Source organism: Zingiber officinale, chromosome 1A, assembly GCF_018446385.1.
Source record: "Zingiber officinale cultivar Zhangliang chromosome 1A, Zo_v1.1, whole genome shotgun sequence".
NCBI lineage: Eukaryota > Viridiplantae > Streptophyta > Magnoliopsida > Zingiberales > Zingiberaceae > Zingiber > Zingiber officinale.
Window position 1 is genome coordinate 21,830,054 of NC_055987.1, and position 18,135 is coordinate 21,848,188.

Consider the following 18,135-nt stretch of genomic DNA (forward strand, 5'->3'; position numbering starts at 1 on the left):
ATGTATACCAAAGGGGGAGAGAAAGGTTATAGTTAAGTTAAGTTAAACATATAACTTTTTATTATGGGGGAGCATATGGGAGAATTATTTTTAAATATGTCAAACTATGTTACTTATGCTTATTTTCTAATTCCTTATATTACATTAATTTTTGTTATGCTTTACTTAACTTTGAACTAGGTTGTTATAATAAAAAAGGAGGAGATTGTTAGTGTAGAGAGCACCAGATGATTGAACCTATGTTTTGATTATGACAAAGGGTTCAAAGTTAAGGTTACTTGTTGTCTAACAATTATGATTGAGCTTGCAGGAAAGTTTTATGTGTTCTTAGGTTAAAAGTCCTAGTAGATTCTAGACAGGTGGAAAACCCTAAGAGAGGAAATCCTAGATCCTAGGGGTGGTAACCCTAGGTTATGGAAAGTCCTAGCTATAATTAGGCAACGAAGTCTTGGCAGGTCGAGGACTTTGGGCGAAATTCTAGAGTCGAGAACTCTAAGTGAAAATCTTGGAGGTCGCAGACACCAAGTGGAAGACTGGGCGGGTCATGGATCAAACGTTCAGCATGAAGACCTGAAGTCTCGGATGCTGATCAAAAGTCCAGATGATCTGGAGGACCGGTCTGACAAAAGATAATTTCTTCTGAGAGGAGTAGGTGAGGATGTGTTCCCCGAAGAGGGAACAGTAAGCGTCGGTCTGACCTAGAGTTTTAGTGAAACTTAAAGTCAGGATCAAACAGTTAGAATATTATCAAAATCATATTTATTTATATTATTTTGCCTGGACTAACTTTATTTTGCAGAAAATGAAGTGGCTAGAAAAAGTGGGTCCAAGCGCCCATAGTTGGTCCGGGCGACCGGGAAGAGTTCTCCCGCGTGAGGCGCCTTTCCGTTCTGGGCGCCCGGAGCTAGTCAGGGCGCCCAAAACGCCAAACTTCATAGTCATCAACAGGCTAGAGCAACCAGATTGGACAGGCTTACATCACGATCTAGGCGCCCGGAAGCGATCCAAGCGTCCGGAACAGCCTATAAAAGCAGCATTCGACCAACACTTGAAAAACAATATTCTAATCATTTCTGCTCTTGCACACTGCTCAGAAAACGCTTCTAGGACACCCAAACACTGCTCCGACGATCAAAGGCTTAATTCTTCAAATTGTAGATCGTCGGTATATTTTATTTCAGTTCTTCAAAAAGTTGTAAATCTCTACTTGTATTATTTTAACTAATAGTGATTGCCCAATGAAAGCACTTTCACGTGCAGGCCTTGGAGTAGGAATCGCCATAGGCTCTGAACCAAGTAAATCTTGGTGTTTGTGATTGTTTGTTGTGTCTTTATTTCCGCTGTCTTTACTCTTCCGATTACTTTAAACGAATGTGAAAGCCACAAGCGCTATTTGTTGGAGCAATCCCAATGGTCCGTGCGACCATGTGTTTTGGTGTTTGGACAAAGAGTTTAAGTTAGGTTCACCCTTGTATTTGATATGTGTATTTGAGTTGTGCAGGTTTGCAGGATACACATATGACTCAGGTTGATGGCTTCGGGTCCGATGAAGGATGGAGCATCCAAGGGAACTAAACAAGACAGCAAGGACAAGGGCCGAGGGAAGCGACTTCGAGGCATACGTGAAGGATGGCATTGGGGACGAGCCGCAGGCTTGAATGCATCCAAGGGACAAGAGCCAAAGGAAGTAGTCTTAAAGGCAAGAGGTCAAGGCTGCAAAGAAGCATCAAGTAACTCATAAGGGTGAGGGTCCGAGTGCTGAGAGATTGTACTCGGGTATCAGTCGACTGGTGTAGTCGACTTGGCAGTCGATTGAGAGCAAACAGAATGATTTTGTTCGCTCGGCCAGTGTGGAGCAGTTGACTGGTACTTTTGCTAGTCGATTAGTATCGAACTGTTGGGATTAACGGTCGAATCTCCACAAAGGGCAGTGACTGGCACTTTCACCAGTCGACTGGCAGGCGGGGTTTTCTAACCCACGACCTATATAACCAAGCCTTGGGAGCTTGGTTAAGACTGACAAAATAGAGGTGGTACCCTTATTAGTAGTCTACCAGTGCCCTAGCTTCTCAAGAGTTCTTGTGAGAGTTGTGGTGAGATTTCTCCACCCACAAGGAGTTACGTGAGCTAGCCAGAGTTTTCCGGGGAGTCATCCACTGACGGATCAAGATCGTCTATCTTACAGACAGTCGTGGAGTAGGAACAAGCTATCTCCGAATCACGTTATATCGGCGTGTATTGGTTTGCTTGTTTTTCTTTGTCTTTAGCTTTCTTTGTATTCATATTAGTTTGTATTTCCGCTACACAAACTAACTAGTGTAGGAAGCTATCGATTTGGAGGTGTCATCCATTCAACCCTCCTTCTAGCCGGCTGCAAGATCTCCTACACTATTCACCCCCTCCCCCTCCAGCATAACGATCCTACAAGTTTAAGCCTAATTTAGGCTATTCCTATTTTTTATGTTACTTCTCTCTTTTTTCTTGTTAATCCCTCTGCAACTTCATGCTCCAAAATAATATACATATTTTGCTCGACGTCAGTTGATATCATAGCTCATTAAGATCCAATGGAGGGTCATCGTGAACACGGTCATGGCCGGAACATGCAAGTTCCAAATGAGGGAGCCTCGCACCGTGATCATAGCACCTAAGATGAGATACTTGAAGATCTATAGAGACAAGTCTCGAAGTTAACCCAACGTTTAGTAGTGCGAGAACATTATGGTGATTATGACAGACAGGTTTCGATTGAGGAAGCCCGCACCGAGATCGCAATGTTCATTATTGTAAGATTTTTTTCTTCTTCTTTCAAAGACTCCTATCTCAATTATGCTAAAATTTGGGAACATTATAGAGACTTCGTATTTCAAGTTAATCTACCCAAGCTTTTTAGTACAAAACAAGCATCAGAGTTTATTGATTGGATCAACCAAATGGAGCAGATTTTTTACCACGAAGAAGTACCCAATCATATAAAAATAACATTGCTCTCCACCAAACTCAAGGGTTGAGCATCAACGTGGTGGGAGCAATTGAGACAATCACGTAAAAGATGAGGCAAAATTAAGATCATCGATTGGAACAAAATGAAAAAGATGGTGAGATAATTCCTTCCATTTGGTTTCCCACAACCTTTGTCTCAATGACTTCATGCGTAGAGGCAAGATGCTAGATAAATCATTGATTATACCGAGGAGTTTGCTTTGCATGATCTATGCAAAACTAAGGAAAATATTGAACTAGTATATGATGATTATGGAGCGAACGAAGTACTTGAAGATGATCCTTTATTCATTCTAGATTCATGTTATGTCCAATAAGGTAATTCTATACTTCTTATCAAATTATATCAAACAACTGATTATAGACCATTTGAGCAAGACCTAGAAGGAAAGACTTAAGAGATTTGTGATCTGATATACAATGATGATGGAGTTAACAAGGTGCAACAACTTTTTTTTTTTACTGTGCTGAATTTATTCCATAAGATTTTCCTCCTAAATTACCACCTATGGAAGATACTTAGCAACAAATTGACCTTATTTTGAGGTCAAATTTGCCTCCTCAACCCGCATATTGTATTAATTCCAAGATGGCTAGACCCCTCTCATATTTAGAGGACAACGACACCTTTAGACTTTCATTTATGCCTAGCTTTAGCCTCTCCTTCTTTTTGTAGTTCTATAGCCTCTCCATTTTGCAGTTCTATCTTGGAGGAGATGGATTCGTGAAACATATTAAAAACTATTCTGATGATCCTATTTTTAAGAGTAAATCTAGTATAGATTCTTCTTCTTATGATAGCAGCAAGTGGGACCCTTCAAATAGAACTTCTAGTGACACTAAATTATTCAGACAACTTATTCTTGCTGCAAGCTATGAATACACATCAATATCAAGAGTTACATATTCATATTCAATAATTGGTACTGAGTCTCATGAGTGTGTGAGCTAGGAATTAATTATGTTAAAGAAGCTAGTCACGTGGAATAATTTCAAACATAGGACATATGAGAGAACTTTGTTCTTAACTAAAAACCATGACTGCTTACCTAGCATTAACATGTCTTCATGCTGATACCATCATCATCTATAGTGATAAGAACTCATTGAATGACTTGTGTCCTTCCAAAAGATAATCATGGAGTTATTGAATGATTAGGTACTTTCTTCATCTTTATTCATCCTTTACAATAGAAGAAAAGATACTAGTGTTAGCATAACAACACGCAGCAGACAAGCAGAATCAAACATGGTCTAATCATGTCCCTAGGCATGACCATGTTCCCTATTGTTCCATGGCAAAGGAGCCTTCTCCATACTCTATTGACTGTCGAGAAGCTAATGATGTATTAGAGAAGCTTGGTATTAGCATTGGTCCACCAGTTACACTACCTAGTACGAAGAAGATTGCAAATTCGAAGCGGATAGTGTATTGTCTTATGTTTTCCCACAAACATCCAAGAACTTTTATTCAAATATATGTTCGGCATGCACATTCACATTAGGAGATTATTGGGTTATATCCTAAAGGATTCAGGTTCCGGAGCAAGGAAGTTAGTCACTTTGGTAGAATAATTTTAAACAGTGTGCTTCAAGGAAGGGAAGCTCGACAAAATTCTATGCTTACACTGCAGTTGGAAAGTTGCCATGTGTTTGTTGGTTTTGGCCAACTAAAATCGTGCAATTATTGTTACCAACATTGCTGTCATTCTTTGAAAGCAAGATATTGCATAGGGATGATAAACACACACGTGTACAAAGTGATACAACTTTGTATTCAACAAGTAATGCTTCACACCATCTTCTTTAGTTTGCTGTTCAAATTAAGGATTTTGTTCAGAATTCTCAACACTTACCACGGTTCGATGATAGCCATAAGATCCCATATAAGTTCAGAGTCAAGAGGGGTAGGAACTCTATTAGTTACTCTAAAAACTACTGCTGAAACTATGAGGATGCAACCAAGGTTAGTAACGTTGTTGATAGATTGGGTTTGAGCAAACAAATGAATAATTAGATTGGAACGGAAGCTCTAATTTGTTTGAGAACAACTCTCTTATGCTTCAACCCTTCTGAATAAGAGTCCTTTCTATACTTGAGTATTGATCCAGGTATTGAAACAAAGTTGGAGTCACTAACAAGTATGTTGTGTTATTCAGAGATCATTACAGGATCCATGAGTTGATATTAGATTCAAAAATTTCTCTACAAATATTTTTCATGCTCGCGATACAGTAATGAGGTTCCCTACCACTTCTATGGTTTCTGGTGAAAAGAGTGTGCTTTGTGCAGTTCAATTTTTCATCATTGTTTGGAGTCAACTTGAAATTGAATTTGTTTTCAACGATAATATAACTGTGCAAAATATTTTTGATCAGATTATAGTGAAATGGAGTTTCTTATGGTTGGTTGCGTAATCGAAAGTCAATCCTTGGTTTAGAAAAGGGCTCACTTCATTATGTTATCAACGTTCTTAAAGCATAACCTTCTCAGCGTATTCATGGGACTATTGTCCTCCATTGGCAAAATAAATGGATTGTATCATTTTTTTTTATTAGAATGAAGCACCTAAGTCCTTACGTTGTACATTGGATACACCCACCTTAAACTTTAGGACGAGTTCTCTTTAACTTTGGACGACTGATGCAGGAGGGGATCTAAACAAAACAAAGCATGACAATGAGGCCTAACCGAAGCCAACATGTCTTGGCCGTGTGGGCAAACAAGACATGGGCTGAGGGAGATTTGGATCTACATCTTTTTGGGTTTACATAATTGATTATATATTTTTATTAAGTTCTATTAATTTTTTCCTTAACTGTAGCTAACCTTGTCCTTAACCCTAGCTGACCCTTTAAACACTTTTTCTGTTTAAGCCCCTTAATCTTAGGGGACTAAGTCTCGTTGGTTAATTTTCTATTTAGATTTATTTATTGGTTAATTTCTCCTTAATCTTAGAGGACTAAGTCTCGTTGGTAATTAATTTTCCATTTAGATTTTTTTTAAGAGTTTTAATAGCTATATAAATCTATACTTAGATAATATTTAGGATTAGTTATTTTGATATTGAATCAATTGGTTTCGCTTAAGCCACGTTACAACTGCATCTCTTTTTCTTTGTGCTCTTAATTTCATAATAGGTTTAAGCCTGATTTAGATTATTTTTTTTATGTTACTTCTCTCTTATTTTTTTTTTTTTGTTAATCCCTCTAATTTCATGACACATAATAATATACATATTTTGCTTTGGCATCAATATCTCTCTTTCGATTGTCAAACATTTCTCCTTTCCAAGTTGGAATTGCAACAATCAACGCACTAAGGTTCAATGGCGTTCAGCTATGAGACAGTTGGTGTCAAATTTACAAAATAAGCATAATTTTTGTTTTTGCTTTTTGCTTTTCTTCCTCTTTCTATTTGCCTTCCGCCCAAGCGAACGTATCATGTTTTTTTTCAAGATGTGTCAGATTTATTCCATTCTCAAGTTATCATCCATCCAATTTGCCCCAGCATCAACCAATGAAGAATTTAATTTGTGAGATTCTTCAACATGATACATACCCAACCATCCAACAATATTTGTCTCTAGGGCCATGGTACAGCTATAAGAGCATCTCCAATGCAGCTTTTTTAACAGATTTGTAAAGTTGAAAAAACTCAACAAAAAGTTCTAATGAGTGGAGATATAAGCTTTGAGGTTTTTATTTTAAGAACAGGTTTGATATTTCAAACCTGCTTTTTTCTTTTGAAGATGGACCCATTAATCATTGAAAAATTAATATTGCATGTTTGATTTTTTTTAAATCATTAAATATTTTATTTAATAGTTAAATTATATACTTTTCTTTTGAAAATAAATATATTTGATAAGTTAAAAAAAATACAAATGACTATAATTAAATTAAAATTCATAAGTTAATTAAATATTAAATAAAAATTATAAATTAAATTAAATTAAAAATCATAAGTTTATTAATTTATTAATTTAAAATTACAAATAAATTAATTTAAAGATGAGAATTAAATAAAATATTAAGTAAAAATTATATAGAGATATTAAATGAAAAAATAAAAATAAAGATGTATGATTTGTAACGTAGGACCCACAAAAAAAGTTATATGGAAGTTTTTTTATTGTCGAGAAAATAATAGGTTTTTCTATTTTTGATGTGGCATTGATATGACATATTGGAAACTAAAAAAAAACTTACGAAGAGATTTAATTATTGGAGATGTCCTAAGGTGCTCAAGTAGTTTCTGAAGTATTCATAGTTTGAATGTAGTTACGATGTACTGCAAGATATTTTTTTCTAATAAGATAAAAAATATAGAACATTTGTTGCTGGATGAGAAACCGCTCGCACTTTCGGATTTGCATGGTGGTTGATCTGTGAAGTCAGGTTGTCCACCTCCATAACTAATCGCACCAAAGGCCCAATAACTAGATTATAAAAAAAAAAATATTTACCCCCAAAGCAAAAGCCTTACAACCTCCCAACTGCCACATGGCTAAGAGTGTTCGATTTTGAGGCTTTTGTAATTGTGCTTTCATCACCTAGAATAAAATTTCCTCATAAATGCCAAGTCCGATTATACTAGCATCTATCAGCACGAACAAAATTCACCTTCTTGAGGAATTGTGCTCTTGAAAATCTAATCACAAGTATCGGCACAACCAAACGCCCTGCATCAAAGTTGACAATGATTTCCACCACCAAGATGTCGGCAAAAACTGAAGGTAGATTTAGTGAAGGACGTTGGAGGTGCACGAAGATACATGTCGTGGTCATTATTGATTCCCCATTTGAAAAAGATGAAAGATCTACGATCTCGGTTGATGGAGAAATGGGCAAAAAGGAAGAAGAAACCAAGCGGAAAGAAGTAAAAGGACAGTGTATGGAGCCCCCTAAATTTGCCTTAGCTTCTCCCTCCCCTCGATAACATTGCTCGATCGAGTGCAACTCAGCCTCAAGTCCTGTGCAAACCCCAATATTAAATACACATTTTCTTCAAGTCTCTTTCCCTTTTCTCTCTCAAGCTCATGGTGGCAATGAAAGCCACATCTCCACGAGCAGTGCCTAATCATGTTGTGGGGGACTCGTAGATGAGAGCAACAGCTAGCTCGAGTGCGAGGGTATCATAAGGAGGAAGAAGGACCAGTAAAAATGCTTCTTTTTTACCATCACATACGTCCATTTGAGTAGGGTGGAAGGAAGAGGATATAAATTTGTAGTAACAATTGCTGCTAGCTTTTGCTGTCCTGATCAAACATTCTCCTTTCTCTCGACCCCTTCGATTATCCTCCACTTTCCAAACCCTAGATTGGTAAGATGGGAATCGCATCGCTTACACCAGAGCTTGTCAGGAAATCCAACCCATGATCTTTTTGTTTGGATGGTAGGAATTTAACCGAAGCAGCAGCGGGTTGCGGGATGGGGCGAGGGAAGATTGAAATCAAGCGCATCGAGAACACGACCAACAGGCAGGTGACCTTCTGCAAGCGCCGGAACGGTCTTCTCAAGAAGGCCTACGAGCTGTCCGTCTTGTGCGACGCTGAGGTCGCACTCGTCGTCTTCTCCAGCCGCGGACGCCTCTATGAGTACGCCACCAATAGGTGAGCCCTAGTTTTTCTCCTCCCTCAACTCTTAATAGCTTAAAGATCATTTCTTTTTCTCTTTTTAATCTCGTTGGCTTGCCTTCTGAAGGTGTTTGACGTTTTTTCCCACTGAGACGAAGACTAAATTAGAAATCGTCTCTACTTGTATTGAAAGGAAGATTGGTGCATGCCGATCCTCTTATAAGATCTCAATGTCATTTTTGTCTTTGGCCTTAATTAGAAGCTGAGATCTGAACTGCTTAGGAGTAGATAGATCTAATAAACGCAAGGGTCTCGCTTAGATGTTTAGATAGATTTAGCACTTGGTCCTCTTCTTTCTCTATTTGTGCTTCTTTCCCTTCTCTAAGGCTGGTGTTTGGTGTCTTAGTATGTTATTGGATCTAGCTTCTGTTATAATGCTTGCTTTGTTGGGCGGAAGCACTGAGCTGAGGAGGTGCAGCAGTTAGAGAATACATTAGGAATAGTAAAGGTGATGTCCAATTTTAGTTGGAGCATATATATGCTTCATTCTTCTAAGTTCTACCTCCCCATGTTGATCTTGCAAGCTCAATTTGTCACTTCCTCTCTCTTTCTTTTTCTCCTTCCTTTACGATCCTTCATCCCTCCTCGCTCATTTCTTCCCCTCTTCATTTCAAGTCACTCCATCAGTATAAGAAAGCCTACTCTAAGAGCTGTCACGCTCTCTCTAGCCCCATTCCTTAACCAAAAAGTACCACCAGCCTTTCCCCATGTCACACTCCTGTTCCTCCCTGCATATTAGGGTTCTTGATTCGCTTTATTGCCCATTCTACCCAACTCCTAATTAATAAGTTCTAAGACACTTAACCAAAACAACTCTGGAGTAAGCCAAAGGATTCCAGAGTACGCATAAGAATAGCACGGATATAACGTACACTGTGCCGGAGATGTTGCATAGGAAATATAAAAAGTGTTTACTTTCATTACTTGTGCTGTGGGTTTCTCATTAACTCGGAGTACACACGGATCAGGGTAAAAGAACGCATCGTCTATTACACGGAAGATAATGTCATGTGGTGGCTATTGGCGGGGCATCAGCCAATCATATCATGGGATCGCGTGATAACGTGGCAGATAAGGGCCAATAGGATTCTCGAGGAAAATAAGGTTGGCGCAAAGGCGAATTGTTTGTGTTTTTAAGGGCGACCTTGGAAATAGTGGCTCCTTCTGCACGCATCGTCTAGCTCCAGGAGCAATTGGTCGTCTTTTGCAGAGGTCTGCGGGTGGTTTCTGGAACTTGGTATTTATTTTTGGGGTATGATTTATCGATTGATAACTTGATATACAAGTCAATATACTGCCTGTTTGAAAAATTGAAAATGCCTCCAAATATTAAACAGTTTATACCTTTGAAAAGTTAATGATGTATTTGTTTCTGAAATGTGATGGATGTTGACCAGAAAATATTTTTCTCGCCCTGTTTGCACATAAGATACTTGAATATACTTTTCTTCGGCAGCTTCTAATCGTATTATAGTATCTTAATGATTTGCTACTCTTATATAATAATCGGAATCACTCTAAACAGTGGGTAATTAAGAGGATATGTTTGCAAAGTTCTCACTTGGACGTTTATTTTCCTCTTTGGTTGTAGTGCGCGAACTACAATTGAGAGGTACAAGAAAGCCTGCAGGGATACCGCCAACACTGGTCATGCTTCAGAAGTCAATGCTCAGGTAACATTTTCTCTATTCCCCATCCATTCAATAACCCATGAAGTTTTAGACATATATAATTAAAATGAAAATGAATTAATGTTGCAAAGAACCAACTTGATTAACTTCGACCTGATTTTTCTCTTTGCTCAAGATACATTCATCCACTTGATTATCAAAACAATGGATATGTAGATCTCCTGATCGTTTTATAACATAGAATTATAAGGTTTATATACTTCTCTGTCATTCAACTAATAAAATTCAATTTACATAGTTGATCTGAAATAATTTAGACTCCTGATTTTTTTTTTGTTCTAAATAAATGAATTATGAACATAACAAATCTTGACAATAATCAAATAGTAGAATTACAAGGATAAGATGGGATATAAGTTATATTTATAAAATTTCAAGAGCGTGATTATTAATATAAGAATAAAGAGAAAAAAAATTGTAGAATAGTACTTTTTGGAAAATAAAATTTTATTACTAAATTAGTTAATTTATCTTTTTTAAATGTTATGATTCATTAACTTGATATATCCCCTTGCTAATCCAAATCTCAGGTTAATAACAATTCATATATGTAAGAGCTAGTTATAAAAATTAATAATTAATTCAAAAATCTTCTTGTATCCCTCGCTATCTTGGGCTATAATCATGCTATCATTTACAATAACTACATTTACCTTTTGAATAAGTTAAATAAGTAAGTTTTATTACTATACTAATGTAAATTTTTGAAAAGCTGCCCTGACTTTTAATGTTTCTCAAAAAGTGCCGCCTGCCCTCACTTTGTAAACAACTTATAGATACATCATCTCTTACTTTTGTCTTTCCTACCCAAAATACTACATTAAGTAATAATTATTTTTAGAAAAATAACTACCTAATTATTTTTAAGGCATAAAAAAATAGATTTTTATTTTAGAATTTTTAATCTATAAAGCAATTTTAACCAACATGATTTAATAGCTTAAACAACTAATTTAAAAAAGAAAAGGAAAATATATATATATTTAGGTAGTTTTCCTGTGTATGAATCCAATGATGATGCCCTTATTTGTAACCCTATTTGGAAAATGATAAAAAGTTGCCTTTTTTTTTTTAAAAAAAATGAACTTTGGTATAACTAAGTGTGCCTCCTACTTCTCTAAATCATAGAATAAACTTGTTGATAAAATTTATTAATTTTCATGTGGAGTACATTAATTATTTTTATTTTTGTTTGTTTATTTAGTCATGAAATTAATGGGTTAGTATGAGCTTCATAAAAACATAATTAAGAAGTTAGTGAGCTAGTGCATTTTTCACTATTGAGGAGTTAATAGATTAGTGATTATTTTTATGATTGAAAAGTTAGTGGGTTAGTCATTATTCTTAAAGTTATTTTTTATTATATATTTTTTCTATTTATAAGTTGTTATTCTTGACCTAAAATGTATCTCTCTTGCTACCTTTATATTCTTGGTTAATTTCCTATTGTTATTGTGCAATTATGAAAAAATAAATTGAATTATTTTGTTTATATAAAAAAAAAATAGGACTAGAATGTATTCATGAGTGCCTTAGAAATTTAAATTTAATCTTTTTTATTTTTCAATTAAGTAGTTTTCATCAAAACAACTCTTGATCAACCCATAACTCATTTTAACTCAATAAATAAATATATTAAGACATATTTCACTTTCAAAAATCTAATGATGCCTCTTATTTGTCAAAGGCTATTAAGTTTCAACCTTTAAAAAATTAGAAAGAAAAAGTAAATTTTTTATAACAAAATATCATTTTCATGGTGATCTGCAAACCCAAATAAAAAAATAAAACTAAATTTATACACATATATTGGGTCTTATTTTAGGTCTTAAAGCAGTTTATGTCTAAAGTGCTTTTCAGACTAAAGTACGTTTAGAGTCAAGCTAAAGCTAAATTTGAATGCATATTTTGTGGTTTAGAAGTGCTTCAAGAATACATATTTAGTTTTTAAAAAAATAAATTAGAGTTGAATTAATTAATTAATTAATTTTGTAAATCAAAACTATTGCATGGAGGTTAAAGTTAGAGTTGTTAATTTACATTTGGTCCATCAAATTAGACCGCCATATCAAACAATTTAAACGGATTGTGTTATAATTTTATCAACACATTTTAAAATGGGTCTAGGTGAGCCTACTCGCTTGGGCTCACGACTAATGTGAGTCGGCCCATAGTGGATTCAGGTTGGTCCGTGGACAGAGAAAAAAAAATCTTCTAAAATCTAAAACTAAAGTGGAAAACTTATTGGGCTCATGGGCTTGACCAACCTAATTCATAATCTAAACTTAAAATTTTTAAATTTTTCTCTATATTTTTTTATTTTGTTGCAGGCTCATGGGTTAGGCATCTAACCCACAATCTATCTTGAATTAGGTTGGGTTGGATATTTCCTAATTCATTAGGATGGCGGGTCGACTGACCCCGTCTAGCTATAGGTTTGACTTGTTTGACCGCACTAGTTAAAGTACTCATATTATTATTTTGGGAAGAAAAAAAATGAGCAAGTGAGAAAAGGTGCACCTTTAGGACATTTATACCATTCGTTGAAAGTTAAAAATATAATCCCTTTTTGAAATTTTGACTAAAATTAATAGAGTTGTAGATAAATCAAATGTTTGTCAAATAAATTTAGTGTCCAATTTGATAAAAATTTATTTATATTCATTCAATATATATACAATCAATAAAATAAATTAGCTTTGACAACTTATCAAACTAAATAAATATACTTGATGTGAGTCGGCCCGTGGTGGATTCAGGTTGGTCCGTGAGCAGAGAAAAAAAATCTTCTAAAATCTAAAACTAAAGTGAAAAACTTATTGGGCTCATGGGCTTGACCAACCTAATTCATAATCTAAACTTAAAATTTTTAAATTTTTCTATATATTTTTTTATTTTGTGGCAGGCTCATGGGTTAGGCGTCTAACCCGTAACCTGTCTTGAGTTGGATTGGATTGGATATTTCCTAATTTACTAGGATAATGGGCCGACTCCCGCTACATGTTGATTTGTTTGACCGTACTAGTTAAATTACTCATACTATTATTTTGGGAAGAAAAAAAATGAGCAAGTGAGCAAAGGTGCACCTTTAGGACATTTATACCATTAGTTGAAAGATAAAAATATAATCCCTTTTTGAAATTTTGACTAAAATTGATAGAATGGTAGATAAATCAAACGTTTGTCAAATAAATTTAGTGTCCAATTTGATAAAAATTTATTTACATTCATTCAATATAGTCAATAAAATAAATTAGCTTTGACAACTTATCAAACTAAATAAATATGCTTGAATGCATGTGTTTAACTCATGAATGTTCATAAACAAAAATTATATTGCTCCACATGTTGGCGCAAATGCAGCGGTGTTGCCACATAAGCCTAGAGTCGATTCCAAGCGGATGAAAAAGCTTTGCCAGTTACCTCACCCTTGCATGTGATATTGTTGTTGGGCGAAGTCCCCTGTGATTTATCTACCTCTATCTAAAGGTCCCGATGCGGCTGACTAGAGGAGGTTTGAATAGTCCTAAAAATAAGTTAACCAAATCTCTTGTTTTTGCTTAGCAAGGATAGTCAAATTAATTAAGCATAAATAATTAATATTAAAAGTAATAACAAAAAATAAAGTAAGAGTATAAAAGGATTTACTTGATTACAAGTTAGGTAGTTATTAATTCAAGACAGTTAAAAGTTCTACTAAGAAAAATCTCCTTCGTGCAGACGAAGTAGTCTCTTACAAACTTTGAACGCTCAGAAAAAGCTAGGAAAATGAATACAATGATTATTCCATAATTCCTAACTCCAGAGGATTTTTTATAGCCTGCTGGACAAAGTTACTATTGGTTGGAGACACCTCAAGAAGATCCAGTACATCTCTAAGAGAATAGAAGTTTATCCCCTTCTCAACAGTAGTCTAACGACTACTATTCATTAGAGACGCCTCCAAGCTCCATGAGGGCGCCTCCAAGTTTCATGAGGGCACCTCCACCAAGAGGCGCGAGGGCACCTCCAAGCTCCTTCAAGGCGTCTCCAAGTTCCTTTAGGGCGCCTCCAAGCTCCTAAAGAAGCTCTTTTAGGGTGCTTCTTTGGGTGATGCTTTGACTATCCGAAATTGAACTCACCTGAACTCAACTCTAATTTTCTCCTCGAGCAGGCTTCCTCCCCGGCTTCTCGTCCCTCGGATACATCGCACGCTTCCTTCTTGTCCCCCGATGTACTCATCCACAATACCTCATCTCTCGAATGCACCGATCCTGTCGACTTGCTTTCCATCTTATCTTTCTCGCTGGCTATATCTTCCGTTCGACTTCTTATGTTCCTAAGTCCCTGTACACTCAGACACAAGGTATCAAAACTGCAGAATCTAACTTAACCCGGTTGATCATATCAAAACTAACCCTGGATATTTACACTATCTATTCGAAGGACTGGTAATACTAGTTATTTGGGATGAGTGTTATCACATTTTACCACATATAAACAAAAATTATGAACTATTTGTAAACAATATTCATGAGTAAAGTTTATGAATTATGTTTATTAATAAATCTATAATCAATATGGTACCCAACAAACATGTTCTTAGTCAACTAAACAAGCTTAAGAATATAAAAATTTCAAACAATCAAAATTAAAAGTTTAATAATATTTAAATGAATCAAGTTCTCAAATCAAACTCAAGATAGTAAAAAAAGAATCAAGTCAAATTGTAATAACCGTTTCAATGATTTAATTTATTTTAGGTTTAATTGGACTAGTTTAAATAATATAAAATTTGACTTAACTTGATTTACTAGAAATTAATTTATAAAAATCAATCATTAACATGTACTTTATTATTTTAAAAAGTTACACGCGTGATCGGTTAGGTTTGATAAATATATATATTTTTTAACATTCAAATAGGAGTTTCTTAAGTTAGACCTTCCTTATCTACATTAACATTTATTTCTATTTTATGTTTGGAATTGTATTTTCTTGTAGAATTAAATCTTTCCATGCATCTATAGTGTGGATAAAACTAGAGTTATGTCCCTTCACTCATTTTCTGAAGGGAGTCTTTGGAGCATGATACATGTTGTGCATTAATGTTAAAGTACTTTGATCTATAGGTCGTACATATTATTGAAACATAATTTGCTTGAGCAAGGTCAAATTCGGCTCGAAAATGGACTCCGATAACACTTATCATGCCTATAAACCTACTTAATCTTAGGAGTGAATTAATCCATGAATTCATTCATAGAGCCTATTAGATTGAAATAGTAGCCGTTGAATTGTGTCTTTCAAAGTTATTTTTGATTAGTTGTCATTTCTTTTGTTATTTCTCTATTATTTTGTTACTTTTAGTGTGGGAGCACTGGTCGTATGCACTTCAATCTGTTATTACTTCAGGAACAAAGAATAGAAAAATGCCCAGCTTCATTTGACCATTGTATTTTCTAAGAAAACAGAGACATTTTTACGTACTGTGCATCCACAAGATTGTCTAAGGAGAGAAAAGATAAAAGCTTAATCATCATAACTCAATTTTTTGTGATATTTTTTAAAATATTCTTTATGAAATATAGATTGATGCAACATGTTGACATTAATACATGGCTTAATCTGTTATCTTGTTTATTATCAGTATTACCAGCAGGAATCGTCAAAGCTCCGTCAGCAAATCAACCAATTACAGAGTACAAACAGGTTAATCAAATAGACAGCCTTTTGATACTTAATTTCCTTTCAAATAGAATCCTTTGAGTATGATGGTTCATCAGACATTTGCTGGGTGAGTCTCTCGCATCCATGAGCCTACGAGACATCAAGCAACTTGAGACTAGGTTGGAGAAAGGCGTGACTAAAATAAGATCCAAGAAGGTAATCTTAATGCTTCTTGGAAGCTTATATGCCATGAGGATCTGATGTAGTGCTTACTTTATGTGATTTGAATTTGCAGAATGAGTTGATGCTTGCTGAAATTGACTATATGCAGAGAAGGGTAACCAGTATAAACTGAATTTGTGATATTTCTTGATTAAGTTCTCGCAAAATTTATTCAGTTAATGCATTATGTACACCTAATTATTGTTGTCAGGAGATGGAGCTGCAAAATGGCAATATGTACCTGAGAAACAAGGTGCTCTAACTTTTTCATCTGTAGGTGTAGATTTTTATTCTGAAATAATTATATGGATGCCTGCAGCAGATAGCTGAGTGTGAGAGAGCACAACAGATGACTGTATTTCCATCATCCACAACAACAATTGGGTACGAGGTGGTGCCACCTTATGATTCCAGAAACATGTTGCAAGTGAATAATACTATGCAGACTGATGAACAGTATAGCCACCACCAGCAGATTAATCTGCAACTGGGGTACGAGCATTTGATCTTCTCTATCAAAATTTTATTATATCTTCATTCTTTTAGTTTCCTAAACTTATTGACAGATCAAAATTTAATAGTATTAAGTATATATAAAAATGGCACCTTTCCTAACAATTTGAGATATCTTCTGAAACTTTGAGAGAAGCTAATTAGTATTCAAACTCAGAGACCTTGCAAGCACACTGAACTTCATTAATTGGAAGAACTAACTGAAAGTTGTAGATGGTATAAACGTATCACTGTGTTTTTTGCAATGCCATTACTGTTATTCTTAATATTTGGATGAACAATTGTTTTGTTTTTGGCTTTTGTAGGTGAGATAAAACAACGGAGATGCTTCTGGAAATACATGTCTAATTAGTGCAACTAGTTATTATAGAACGAAAAAAAAAAAGTGTATGGCCATGATTGTTGAACGTATATATAGTCCTCTCCATGTCCAATACCCATGGTGCTTGGTAGAAGACCATTAAATATATATTTGCGTTTAAATAATCACTTTGTATGGTTTAGATAACTCTATATGTTGTAACTATATAATATTGTCCTTTATGTACACTAACAAGTCTTTGTTTGAACTGTATCGGCTTTTCTTCCATGGTACGCTCTAATCAAATTATTGTGTTGGTGCTTGGTCGGAGACCATTAAGTGCATATTTGCGTCCACAATCATGTTAATCTTTGTTTAATTTGAGCTAGAAAGTATTTAAAGGGTAGTTTTTGACAAAAAAAATAATCTCATGTATGATTTTTTCCACTCTATTTAGTTAGCAAAACCATCCTAGATAGTGTGCCTTCTTAGGGCAGATTTTGCCAAAAACACACACTATTTTTCTCCTATTAAATTGGGTTGATTAAAACGAAGAATGTCTAGACAAATAGGGTCTGGAAATTAAAGACTAATCTTTATCTAAGATTAATTATAAGTATGTTTGATGTCTTCCACTAACAAGACAGCCTACCTTAGATTCGGCCACTCTATCCATTTCTTTTAGAAAAAGAAAGGAAAAATAAATAAATAATCTCCCTATTTCTTTAACTAAAAGCTATAAAGTAAAAAGAAGGCATGCATCAAACAAAGCCCCTTCTGCTCCAGCCCCACAGAGGAAGTCAAAATAGAAATTAAAAATTAATTAATCACACGTTATAGATATCTAAAGATCCCATAAAAATACTGAACAGTCGATAATAAGTTGTAGAGAATAAGAACATCCACATTAATTTTTATGTCTAAAATATATAATTTAGAGTAAAAAATTTATTTTATTAAATTTATATATTTATTTTTCACTACATCATATATCAATTTCTATATTTTTTATCTCTCCTTTATAATATTTAGGGAATAAAATTTATTTCCTAAATTTAGAGAAGTACTATTCATAAATACTAAATTTAGAGAAGCACTATTCATAAATACAAAATTTA

The 18,135-nt window shown here is 34.8% G+C and overlaps 1 protein-coding gene across 2 annotated transcripts; it reads left to right on the top strand.

The window, feature by feature from the left end:
* Positions 1-8,050: 8,050 nt before the first annotated feature.
* Positions 8,051-17,290, top strand: LOC122001012 (agamous-like MADS-box protein MADS1). 2 transcript variants are annotated; one of them, XM_042555550.1, is made up of 9 exons: positions 8,051-8,328; positions 8,405-8,617; positions 10,233-10,314; positions 15,962-16,023; positions 16,098-16,197; positions 16,277-16,318; positions 16,415-16,456; positions 16,523-16,695; positions 17,022-17,290. In XM_042555550.1, exons 2-9 carry the CDS (start codon positions 8,436-8,438, stop codon positions 17,023-17,025), a joined length of 687 nt encoding a protein of 228 aa, XP_042411484.1. In that variant the 5' UTR covers positions 8,051-8,328; positions 8,405-8,435; the 3' UTR covers positions 17,026-17,290. The 2 variants fall into 2 exon arrangements, with proteins under 2 accessions (XP_042411484.1, XP_042411493.1); XM_042555559.1 differs by having other exon boundaries at positions 8,055-8,328; positions 16,526-16,695; positions 17,022-17,288.
* Positions 17,291-18,135: the final 845 nt, after the last annotated feature.

Excerpts from the sequence above, each read along its gene's own strand:
- LOC122001012 (XM_042555550.1), top strand. The coding sequence starts at position 8,436 with ATGGGGCGAGGGAAGATTGAAATCAAGCGCATCGAGAACACGACCAAC. Across the intron at positions 8,618-10,232 it reads TATGAGTACGCCACCAATAG|TGCGCGAACTACAATTGAGA; the intron begins GTGAGCCCTAGT and ends CTTTGGTTGTAG. Across the intron at positions 16,457-16,522 it reads ATATGTACCTGAGAAACAAG|CAGATAGCTGAGTGTGAGAG; the intron begins GTGCTCTAACTT and ends GGATGCCTGCAG.